Source organism: Acanthisitta chloris, unplaced genomic scaffold (genome assembly GCF_000695815.1).
Source record: "Acanthisitta chloris isolate BGI_N310 unplaced genomic scaffold, ASM69581v1 scaffold16768, whole genome shotgun sequence".
In the NCBI taxonomy this organism is placed as follows: domain Eukaryota; kingdom Metazoa; phylum Chordata; class Aves; order Passeriformes; family Acanthisittidae; genus Acanthisitta; species Acanthisitta chloris.
In genome coordinates, this window is record NW_008685510.1 from 3,354 (window position 1) to 14,784 (window position 11,431).

General features: G+C 52.3%; 2 protein-coding genes across 3 annotated transcripts; one reads left to right on the forward strand and one right to left on the reverse strand.

Annotated features, from left to right (window-relative positions):
* The first annotated feature begins 19 nt into the window (after positions 1-19).
* Positions 20-2,574, forward strand: STAR (steroidogenic acute regulatory protein). Its single transcript, XM_009079799.1, has 7 exons — positions 20-26; positions 645-758; positions 1,010-1,137; positions 1,223-1,381; positions 1,911-2,095; positions 2,287-2,380; positions 2,467-2,574. Exons 1-7 carry the CDS (start codon positions 20-22, stop codon positions 2,572-2,574), a joined length of 795 nt encoding a protein of 264 aa, XP_009078047.1.
* A 1,153-nt stretch (positions 2,575-3,727) lies between these two features.
* On the reverse strand, positions 3,728-11,346 carry ASH2L (ash2 (absent, small, or homeotic)-like (Drosophila)). 2 transcript variants are annotated; one of them, XM_009079797.1, is made up of 15 exons: positions 11,296-11,346; positions 10,743-10,888; positions 9,907-9,995; positions 9,491-9,585; positions 9,310-9,405; positions 9,008-9,103; positions 8,747-8,822; positions 6,715-6,808; positions 5,866-6,083; positions 5,518-5,685; positions 5,245-5,438; positions 4,819-4,911; positions 4,600-4,698; positions 4,239-4,298; positions 3,728-3,835 (listed from the first exon to the last, which is right to left on the reverse strand). In XM_009079797.1, exons 3-15 carry the CDS (start codon positions 9,977-9,979, stop codon positions 3,728-3,730), a joined length of 1,470 nt encoding a protein of 489 aa, XP_009078045.1. In that variant the 5' UTR covers positions 9,980-9,995; positions 10,743-10,888; positions 11,296-11,346. The 2 variants fall into 2 exon arrangements, with proteins under 2 accessions (XP_009078045.1, XP_009078046.1); XM_009079798.1 differs by lacking the exons at positions 4,600-4,698; positions 11,296-11,346 and having other exon boundaries at positions 10,743-10,855.
* Between the last annotated feature and the right edge of the window lie 85 nt (positions 11,347-11,431).

Consider the following 11,431-nt stretch of genomic DNA (forward strand, 5'->3'; position numbering starts at 1 on the left):
CTACCGCCACCTGCGCAACATGACTGGTGAGGGGCCGTGCTGGGCTGGGGGAGCCTCTCTCAGGGCTGTCTGGGGTGGGACGGGGTTGGGGGATTCTGCCCCACTGTCCTGGGCAGAGTGGGAGCTTCAGACAAAAGTTTATTAGAGAAGCTCCTGTTGGGTCACAAGGTGCAGAAAGGACCCTCCCTTGCTTTCTAAGCTTCTCTGAGAAGTCTGGGGGCTCAGGGATGCTCTCTCCCCCATAGCACATTGAGGTTTGTGATTTACTGTCCCACGACCCGTTTTGCTGCCAGAGGCATCGCTGGGGTCTGAGGGGATGGCATGTGCCCCTGTGACCAGCTCTGGGTCACACTTTCCCTGGCTGTGAGGGTTTTGTATCCGCGTGCTCCACCTCTATGCTCTTCTCTGGGCACCTGCAAGATGCTCCTCAGTATTTTTACCACTGCATGGCTCAGACATGGAGCCAAGTCTGGGATTGTTTAGGACAGCCTCTGTCCCAGTCAGCTGCTCCCAGTGCCCATAGGGACTCAGTGAAGGTGACAAGCAGAGGCTTTTCCATATTGTATGTTTAAGCTGAGGGAAAGAAGCCTATGGTAAGCCCCACACAGTGCAGTGCAGGCAGGTGATGTGCTCTCTGCCCCCAGGTCTGAGGAGACAAGCCGCTGTGGCCATCAGCCAGGAGCTGAGCAGACTGGCCTGCCGCAGCCCGGGACCCAGCACCTGGATCCACCAGGTGCGCAGGAGGAGCTCCTTGCTCAGTAAGTGACCAGCTCAGGGGCGTCTGACCCTTCCTGCTGGGGGTGACCATCACGGGTTGGGGCTCTGGGGAGTGGCTGGGGGAAAACCTGCTCATGGATGGGCTGTGCTTCTGCTGAACTAAAGGCACAGAGGGAATGGAGTTTAATTCCCCGGTCTTTGGGCACGGGGAAGGGTGTCATATGAAGATAAAGAATGTGATAGCTGTGCAGTGTTCTTGCACTCACTCCTGCCATTTTCTGGTTCTGAGCAGGCTCGAGGCTGGAGGAGAAGTCCTTCAGCGAGATGGAAATGTCTTACGTCAAGCAAGGAGAGGAAGCCCTGCAGAAATCCCTCAGAATCCTGGAGGACCAGGATGGCTGGAAGACAGAGACAGTGGCGGTGAGTGCTCTGCCCTGTGGCACTGACACCGCTCCTGTAAATAGCTGTGGTGCTAATGGTGTTAATCCTGCTGTTCCCTCTCCAGGGAAACGGAGACAGAGTGCTGAGCAAGGTGCTGCCAGATGTGGGGAAGGTGTTCCGGCTGGAGGTGGTGGTGGACCAGCCCCTGGATGCGGTGTATGGAGAGCTGGTGGACAAGATGGAGCAGATGGGAGACTGGAACCCCAATGTCAAAGAAGTCAAGGTAGGAAATGTGTGTCAGACCTGACACAGTCAGGGTTCGTGTGTCCTGCTCCAAGTGGCATTGGAAGGGCCTGTCACTGCAGGAGCACAGGCAATTCTCCACCACTCTGGGAATGGAGAAGCCAGACTGTGTCCTGTCCGTTTCCTGCTGCAGACTTGGAGTTTGATTTGCAGTAAGTGCATTGCTGCAGCAGCAGGACAAGTGTGGAGCAGCTTCTCTGTGACTAATTCCCCAGGAAACACACTTTTCTGCAAGGAGCAGCCAGTCCTGCTGTAAATCTGGGCTGGAAGAAACAGCCCCAGGGCACAAGGAAGTGTTTGGCTATTCCACAGCTCCCCTGGAATCAGGGAAGCAATTAAGGGAAGTACCTTCCCTTTCAGGAGCTGAACACTATGCTGCACATGGGATGGAGCAGATACCTGTAATTTTTCTCACAGTAACCAAGTTTTTGTCAGAACCTGCAGCTGAACACCTGTGACCAGAGCCAGCAGCAAACACCTGGAATTAACCCTTTAATTCTGAACTGCAGATCCTGGAGAAGATTGGGAAGGACACAGTGATCACCCACGAGAAGGCAGCAGCAACCCCTGGGAACATGGTTGGGCCGCGAGACTTCGTGAGCGTTCGGTGCTCCAAGAGACGTGGCTCCACCTGCGTCCTGGCTGGCATGGCCACCACACACGGAGCGATGCCAGAGCAGGAAGGGTTTGTAAGGTGAGCACCTGTTCCAGCCTCTTACAGGGTGAGCAAGGGGGAGAGCCCCACAGGTGGGAAGGGATTTAGTATGGACTTGAAGTCGTTGGGTTTGTGTGGGCAGCAGGAGCTGCTGAGGAAACCCACAAATCACTTTTAGTGGGGCTCAAAGTCAGAGTCTGGGTCTGACCTAGGCCCTCTTCTCCTGGCAGGGCTGAGAATGGTCCTACCTGCATGGTCCTGCGCCCACTGCCTGGCAGCCCCGGCCAGACCAGGCTCACCTGGCTGCTCAGCATCGATCTCAAGGTACGTGGGGCTGGGCACATGCCTGGGGGAGGAAGGGGCTGTGTGGAGGCAGGTTCTGCTCACAGCCTGTGTCTGCTCCTCTCCAGGGTTGGCTGCCCAAGACCATCATCAACCAGGTCCTGTCCCAGACACAGGTGGACTTCGCCAACCACCTCCGGCAGCGCCTGGCCCAGACAGTGCCCGTGACCTGCTGACCAGGACCTGCTGACCACCCTGTGCAGGGCTTTGTTTGGGGCCAAAGCAGGGAATTCTGTCACTCTAGGTAGCCAAGGCCTTTAACAGCAGGCACCACTCGTTAATACATGGTTTCAATCAATAAATATAAGGGTTTATTTAATGAAACTTGTTATGCAAATGTAGGACTGAAAATTTAGTTAAGTCCTGCATTTGCTCCACTGAGCATGTGTTGGCCCAGCCAGGCACCTCCACCCTCCCTAAGTACTTTCTATGAATAAATAAAGCTGTAATTAGTGATGTCTACAATTAAAGGCCTTGGCTAATTAGTTATTCATGAGGCCTAGACACATGACTGGGGAAGGACATCCTCAGTGAGGCATACCCACACCTGACTGAACCTCAAATTTTACTCCCCCAACCCTCAAACCCAGCACTTAACTGTTTTATTCCCTCTCCCCCTGCTGAAGCAGCTCTAATTTATTTTTCTTGTATAGACACACACAAAGTGTCACATTATTTATTCATCCAGAGCTCTGGAGTGACGATCATTGGCAGGAGGCTCCGTGCAACTCCTGTGAGTAGGAGATCTTCAGCTCAAGGGATCTCCAAGTGTAGCTACTTTGAGTTTAAATCTCACTTGTAACAATTCACAAGACAAAACGGAATAAAAAGAAGAGTTAAAGCCTTTATTTTCAAACTGGTTTCCAGTTTGTGGGGGGGGAAAAATACAGTTTGGACAGAAGCCCAAATTTCAGTCTTACATGCAGCCGTGGCGTTCCAACAGAGCTGTCCTGGCTGGGAGCTGTGGGTTACAACCAAACACACCTGAGCACAGGTGTCCATGTACCTGCACCTGGCAGGTCCAGCTACAACCTGTTCTCAGGACAGTTACAGCCCAGAAGGTCCCTCAGCACCTCCGTCTCCAGCGAGTGACACTGTAACAGTACTGAAGGCTCCGAGTGATGCCCCAAAATAGCACAAAACAGCCCAAGCTGCCTGAGTCACACTCCAGCCGTGGGGAGGGTGTGAACCTTCAGCAGCTAACAGACATACACAACACCTGCCAGCCAGGGCTGCGCTGGCCTCGGCCCGTTGGGTGGTCGGCTGATCACGGAGCGGTGGATGCTCCTCTGCGCTGAATCCGCGTGAGCGGAGCCCACCGGGAGGGGGCTATGGCTCCCAGGGTGGGCTCCTCCTCCCATCCACCTCTGTCTCCACGTGGTACAGGACATCTGCCAGCGTGTGCTCCACCACGGCGCCCCAGCCCATGTCACTCATCTGCAGGGGGAAGGACAGTTAGCTCCAGCCATGGACACAGCGACAGCATTCCAGGGCTGTTTCTCCCCTGAACACATTAGTGAGGGAAAAAAAGTTCCATGTGCTTCCTTAAACAGCAATTCAGGTCTCTTACTGATAAAAGAGGCTGACACAGGCAACAGGAAGGAGGAAGAGGATGAGATGAGATGTCAAGAGGAACAATAGCACATCTACTGTTCAATAAAAAATGTAATTAAACTACTTTTTGAGCTATTTCTCCTTCAATGCTCTGAAACACAATCCTTTTAGCTACACTATCCAGGTACAGAGGCTAGCAAGGACAGGTACAGGTGTGGTGTGGAGCACACCAAAACACCTTCTGTTTATACACTGAGGCTCAGATGGGGGGAAAGGCTTTACTTACAGGGTGGTAAGTGATGTCCCTGGGTGGATACTTGAAATATGGCCCAAAGTTGATAGACACCTGAGGAAGACACATTTTCATTAGATCTAAAAAAGCAGGCAAATTTCTTTAGTCCTTATCCCCTCTTACTCCTGATCCTACCTGCACCCTGTGCAGGCCCACAGGAACAAACACTACTGGCATGGAAGGAGCGTGTTCCTTCAGTAATGTGATGTGACCAACAGCATCACTCCAGAGGCACTTCCCTAAAATAATTCCCATCTTTCCCCTCCTCATGGAATGCTCCCAGAGTGCCCACGCTCCATGCATTACTAAACCCATGATGGATTTAGGAATTCTCTTTCCAAGACACCTCACTTACTGTGCAGCCTTTGTACAAGGAAATGGCAGGAAAATAAACCCCTTCAAAGATGTCCTTAAAGGCAACTCCTTGGCTGACACCATTCTTGAAGAATATGATCTGAAAATGAAGGGGTTTGCCATTGGTGGTGGCTGTCAAGACACAGCCACATTCCCAGGGTTCACCCCTGCTCCCCTGCACCTGAGCCAGGCGCTGCCTAAAGGGACAGCAGCGACTCACCTGACTCCCAGGTGCTTGCTTTAGGCTCTTCTCAGCTTTGTCCACAAAGTCCTTCTCTTCAAAGTACAAGTAGCTTTTGAATTTGATCAGAGCCTGAAACAGCAGCAAACAATGTCAAAAGCAAGCACGAAAAACTGTCACCCTGTCACCTGCCCTGCTAAGGGACAGGTGTGTCCGGGGCCAGAGTACCTGTGAAGAGTGATTCCCACAGCTCCAATATTTGAGAGCCAGGAGGGGAGGATGAAGGGAGATGTGGGCAATCCCATCGTGAGATCAACACTTTGGACTACTCTGCTCTGAGCCATGGAGGTACGCAGAGGCAGGATGGGAAGGACGCATGGAAAGGGGCAGGAGTGAGGCCAGAGCAACATGTTTTCCACTTATCCACCTGCCAAGGCTTAATCTGACAGTGAACTCACACCTCACCTTGTCCTTGTAGGTGTCAGGCAGGGATTTGGCTGTCTCAGTATCCTCTGGAAGGCTGATGTAAAATCCCAGGACATCACCCTGCCCGTAGCCAGATGAATAGTGTTTCCCTATGGACTGGTGAAACTTGGTTCCCTTTTTGCTGCGCCAGGAGTAACTGAACTTGTCATAACCCAGAGGGGCCTGGAGGTTCCCTGTGGAAACAAACACTTCTTGGTGAACACGCAGAGTGCAGAAGCAGCACCCGCTAAGCCCTATTTGCTAACTATTTACCCAGGGGCTGTGACCAGCCCAGTCTGGCAGCTGTGTCTGGAGGCATCTCGTCCATGGAGATCTCGAAGTACCAGGCTCCCTTCCGCACGCCGTGCGAGGCTCGCACCATGGAGTAGCCCTTCTCGCCGATCACCGTCAGCCTGTCATCAGAGATCTTCAGCTGAGGAGCTGCAGGAGGGGACACAAGCAGTTCTTTGTGATCTATGACGTGGTGATGTCAAAAGGCAAGTGAAGGCAGAGGTGGATTTAACACCTGCACCTCTGGGAGCAGTTGCACCTGAGCCGCCACCGACCCGGCGCCAGGAGGTTATCCCGTATGGAAACACAACCCGCACACACCGACCGTACCTCGGTCGTGCAGGGCCAGCAGGACTCGCTCGTACAGGCAGGCCCTGTACAGGTCCCCAGGAATGGGTTTTCCTGCCCAGCAGTCCAGCTCCAGCTTCTCCGGGTCGGGCGCGTGCGGGTCAGGCTCGGCCAGGATGTAGCGATACCCATCCTTGTTGAAGGGATGCTCCAAAGGGTATCCGTGGGGCGGCAGGCGCTGGGCCGAGAACAACGGGTCACTGGGAAGGAAAAACTCCAGGCTGGCATCCCCCGGGGGCTGAGGGCAGGCCCAGGGCAGGGACAGCCCTGCAGAGCTGTCCCTGTGCTCGGAGGGGAGTGTCTGTGCAAAATGAGCTCACACTCACTCACAGTGAGCTCACACTCACCCACAGTGAGCACACACTCACCTACTCCTAGAACATAACACTCAGTGAGTGCACACTCACCCACAGTGAGCACACACTCACCTACACAGTGAGCACACACTCACCTACTCCTAGAACGTAACACTGAGGGCACACTCACCCACAGTGAGCACACACTCACCTACACAGTGAGCACACACTCACCTACTCCTAGAGCGTAACACTCAGTGAGCACATCTACTCCTAGAGCATAACACTCACAGTGAGTGCACACTCACCCACAGTGAGCACACACTCACCTACTCCTAGAGCGTAACACTCAGTGAGCACACACTCACCCACAGCGAGCACAACTGACTCCCAGCCTGACTGATGGCTAACATCAGAGCTCTGCAGTGACTCCCCCAACCCCACCCAGGGCAGAGACAGCTCAGAGCACCTCTGGTGCTGCTGCCCTGAGCCATGCCCACCCCTCGCCGCCTCTGCCCATCCCGTGCCCTCTCACCTCCGGGTTTTCTTGGCTGTCCCTGCGGTCCCTCCGTCCTGCTGCTTGCGCTTGGCTCCGCGTCCCTTCCCGCTGCCCCCGGCAGCCATTCCCCCTGGACACACAGAGCAGCATGGGGTCAGGAACCTCCAGGGACAGGGGGGCACGAGCAGCTAAACTGAAGTCACTCGTGGGTTCAGGTGTCTTTGTCCACAGTGAATGTGAACTGGACTTTAGTGCCAACGAGCACAGGAAAATGCACAACTTTCATGTGGCTTCTGGTTAGCTTTTGTGGCATCTGGATTTGGAGCAGAAGCCAAGGGACACTGAGCAGCACAATTAGCTCAACTCCAGCTTTTATGGTGAGAATTAAGAATCTTTTGTGTCACCAGAAGATCTACAGGCAGCAGCACTGAGACCCACCTCAGAGGCATCATCATCATCACCATTAGCATTAGCTTTCATGGAGATTCCAATCAGAGCTCAAATCTCTTTCTGCAGCAGCAGCAGCACAAACCCAACCCAGGGCACTGCTGTGTTCCCAGGGACTGTGCTGGGCAACACCGACACCCACCAGCAATAAGCTCTTAATGTGCAATTCCCAGCTACTAAATAAAATGCACCTAAACTGAGGAAAAATCAAAAGCAAGAGGTGTTTCTCTTCAGTATTACCAAAGTCAGCTCTGTGATTGAACAGTGAATCAGTCTGAACTCTGCACTGATGTTTAACTCCTAAAACAGTAGCACAGCAAAAGCTACAACTCAAATTCAATCCAGCTCAGATCAGCACAATGTATGAATGAGTTAAACTGTATATTCAGCTTATCATCACACTACTTCCAAAGAGATCGCTCCTGTTTTAAATGGAAAACTATGGAAATTTCATGTACTGTAGATAAACACCTTCACGAAGAGCATTTGTGTGGTAACTAAAAATCCAGTCAGCTTTTCCATGAGCAGCATTCCCCTTACAGAGTAAGGGACCCAAACCATCCAGGGAACACCATATTCTGCACAAACATGACCTGATCCAGCTGCACTCACTGGTTTTAGTGCAGGTAAACATTCAGCCTCTTCAGTTTGGCAACATTCACTTGCCCAAACCATCACAGCGTAAGTTTCAGAGCAATTATTTAGGCAACAAAACTGCAACATCAGGTCAATTGATACAGAGTGAAAATAAACATAAGTAAAATAAATAAATAAGGCCTTTAAACCAGTCAAGTAGGGCAGAATATGGGAAGCAAAAGCTTCTAATGCTAAAGATTAAAGAGTGGAATTGCTGGTTTGCATTAAGTAGGACTGCAATCACATCAGGGCACACTTCAGTTTGTAATTGAGTTTGGCTTCTAGGAGAATCGAGCGAAAACAAAAGCTTTGCAAACAGCAATACTTAAGTTTTAGAAGCTGAAAGGTAAATATTCACCTCCCAGAGAGGCTCCACCTGCAAGAACAGAAGTGGCACCACATGTTTGTCAGTGTCCCCGAAACAAAATATAAAACAGCCAGAGCATGACACGGAGACAACACATCTGAGATACCTATAACCCTGCCCTAAAGAGCCCCAAACACCTCCTGTCTGTACTGCTAGATGTGTTTGAGACAGATTATTAATTAAAACTCATCAGCAGTTAAGGTACTGCAGAGACAGCTGAGAGCACCAGTGCCATCTGCCACAGGGAGGCACGGCAAAGCATGAGCAGTGAGCACAGGGAACAGTGTATAAATATCTTTGCACCTTCCCCAGCTACTCTCAGCTCTCTGAGGCAGGAGGCAGGAGACCTGAATGCACAAGGAGGTAAATTAAGGCCATTATGGAACAAAGTGCCAAGCTCAGCTTCCTGGCAGCACCTCGGTTTATCTGGTCACTCTGAAGAAACAGCTGAACCTTCCCAACAAGTAAAGTTAATCTCTCTATAAAAAGGCACAGTGAGACTGTTCTGAGCATAAGCATGAGGTCAGTTCACATGACAGTTTAACTGCACAGATGCCCAAAGGCCTGGGAAATGCAACTTATTCCCAAGTACCCCATCATCCCCTGTGCAGAACTTGCCGTTTAAGCTCCCGCTCGTGGACACAGCGTTGTTCTGCTTCTGGTTGTCGTAGGCAGGGCCAATATTGGCAAGGTCCTGCAAGAGATCAAACAGCCTGGTGTACAGACGTGTGACTTGGCCAGCTGTTCCACTCAGGAGTCTGAGCAGAACACTCCCAGGTGCATTCCCAGAGCCACCAAACAGGCGCAGGGCAGTGCTGTCCCTTGAAGGCATCAGGAGGATCCCCCGCTCCTCCTCCCAACTTTCCTCTCATCACATACTTGGTCTAGAAGTCCGAATTTGGGATAGTCTTCTTCTGGGTCTTTACTGCCTGGGTCTGGATGCTCTTTCACCAGGAACACATCTCTCTCCTTACACTGAAACACAGGAGATCAGGTCACACAGGGTCAGGTCACAGCAAGTTCATTAACAAGTGTTTACATCACAGTAACACGTGGTAGGTCCATAGCAGCTGCCAAAGAACCATGAGCATCCTCACCCTTCTGCTCCAAGCCCAGCCCTCAGCACACACCAATGTCAGACAACCATAGAACACCCTCCAGGGCTTTTCCCCAAATCTTACCATGGTTTTCACAATGTTATTGGGCCAAGTCATTTTCCCGGGCCTCTGCCGTGTGGTCATACACTCCCAGTATTTATCAATAAATGGGATAATGTCCTGTAAAACCAGAAAGCATCGGTCTGAGCTACTTCTCTGACACCATCCCTGACCCAAACTCACTGCGGTTCCCTAACAGCCAAACCTTATCCTTGGAGAACATCGTTTTGGGGTGTTCATCCTGTGTCCTCGACTGCCACGTGAGGTTCGCCAGAGCACTAAGGCACATTTCCTTCAGATCTGGAACACAAAACACCCCAGGGCTACACTCACACTCAGTGGGGAGGATCAGACAGACGTACCCAACAATCACTGACCCCCAGCAGAGCCTTCCAAACCCTGTCCTGGCTCAGCCCTCACTGAGCACATTTCCAATGGCTTCGTAAATCAGTATCAAAACAGCAACACGTTTTTAGAGAGAGGCCACAGATGCTTCTGGCTACTGTGAATTTTGTGGTCATTGTTCAGAAGCCTCAGCAGATTCTCCCCTCACTCCAGGCAAGACAAAATCTGCACAGAACACCCCCAAAGATCCCCAGTCCCAGTGAGCTGCTCCCTCACTTGCTTGTTTCCTCAGGAAGTAGGTGTTCCCGCTGTGGTGGCACACATTGCAGTGGAAGCTGTAGTTGGTCATGAAGGGCAGACAGGACCTGGGAAGAGAAGGTTTGTCAGGGCTGGGAACAGCACAGCTACTACATCAAGTTCGAGAATCACAGCCATGGAATCAGTGAGGCTGGAAAAGCCCTCCAAGACCATCAGGTCCAACCTGTGACCATCACCACCTTGTCAACTAGAGAAGAGAACTGAGTGCAACGTCCTTGAACACCTCCAGGGGGGATGACTCCACCAACTCCCTGGGCAGCATCCCCATGCCTGACAGCCCTTTCCATGGGGAAATTTCTTCTGATGTCCAAGCTGACCCTCCCCTTGAGGCTGTATCCTCTCATCCTGTCATTTATTCCCTTGACCCCACCTGGCTGCACCTCTTGTCAGGGAGTTGCAGAGAGCAGAAGGTCCTCCCTGAGCCTCTTCTTTCTCTAGGCTGAGACCCACAGCTCCCTCACCTGCTCCACCCCTTCCTCAGTTCTGTTCCCTTCCCTGGACACCTCCAGCCCCTCAATGTCTGTCCTGGTTTGGAAAAAAATTTACTCTTTCCTACACTGGGTTAAAAAATTAACTATTCCAGGTTAAAAATGAATATTCCCTCCCTAAACCCAGAGACACCTGACAAGCTCACTGTGATCCACGGGACGTTTCTATCATGGACAAAGCTTTAGTTATTTACACAACACACAGTTTCCAAGTGTCTGAGGACAGGGATGTGGCTCTAGTCCTTGGGAACTCACACTGCAAACCCTCCCTGTGCCCCTCAAGCTCCTCGGCCAACGCTCACGTACGTGGTGTCGATGCCAAAGGTGTCTGCAGTGAACCACTTGGTACAGATCCCACACTGCAGCTCGATCTCTCCCAGCTGCCGTGTGTTCTCCTCATCCCCCGAGCCCCCCTGGGCATCCAGGGCCTCAGCACCATCCCCAGCAGCGTCCTGAAACAGAGAGCAGGGACTGGGACTCTGTCTGGGTGTGCTGAAGCACAGAGCACTGGGTATCACACTCTGCCTGGATGTGCTGCACCTAGGACAGAGCCACAGGGAGTCAGACACTGCCTGAGTGTTCTGAAACCAGAGCAGAGCAGGGACTAACACTGCCTAGGTGCCACACATGGCCTGTGTGTGCTGCCCCCAGAGCAGAGCAGAGCAGAACAGAGCAGGACTCAGACCCTGCCCCTTCCTTTCCCTGCAGGAACCTGCCCTGGCAGAGCGTTTGCAGGGAATCAATCCTCTACCCCAGCACTGGTGCTCTGAGTGTGCTGGGACTGCTCTGTACCTCAGCTCCTCAAGATGAGTCAGATAGTGAGGACCGAACTTCCACAACAGTCCCTGAAGGAACCTACCAGGGGATCTTTGCCGTTGGCTGACTCGGTCTCCAGGGCCGTGCTGACATCGACCAGGGCAGTGTCCGCCCTGCCGGGGCAGAGAGAGGTTTGAGAGGAGACCCCCGGACCCCCGGACCTGGCGCGGGTGCCACCC

Bases quoted from the DNA above. Each gene is read 5' to 3' on its own strand.
- STAR (XM_009079799.1), top strand. The intron at 2,096-2,286 runs GTGAGCACCTGT...TTCTCCTGGCAG, and splicing joins GAGCAGGAAGGGTTTGTAAG to GGCTGAGAATGGTCCTACCT. The intron at 2,381-2,466 runs GTACGTGGGGCT...GCTCCTCTCCAG, and splicing joins TGCTCAGCATCGATCTCAAG to GGTTGGCTGCCCAAGACCAT.
- ASH2L (XM_009079797.1), bottom strand. From the start codon at position 9,979: ATGACCAACTACAGCTTCCACTGCAATGTGTGCCACCACAGCGGGAAC. The intron at 4,912-5,244 runs GTGAGGTGTGAG...CTGCTGTTTCAG, and splicing joins CTGACACCTACAAGGACAAG to GCTCTGATCAAATTCAAAAG. The intron at 3,836-4,238 runs GTAAGTAAAGCC...TTCCCCCTGCAG, and splicing joins GGGACATCACTTACCACCCT to ATGAGTGACATGGGCTGGGG.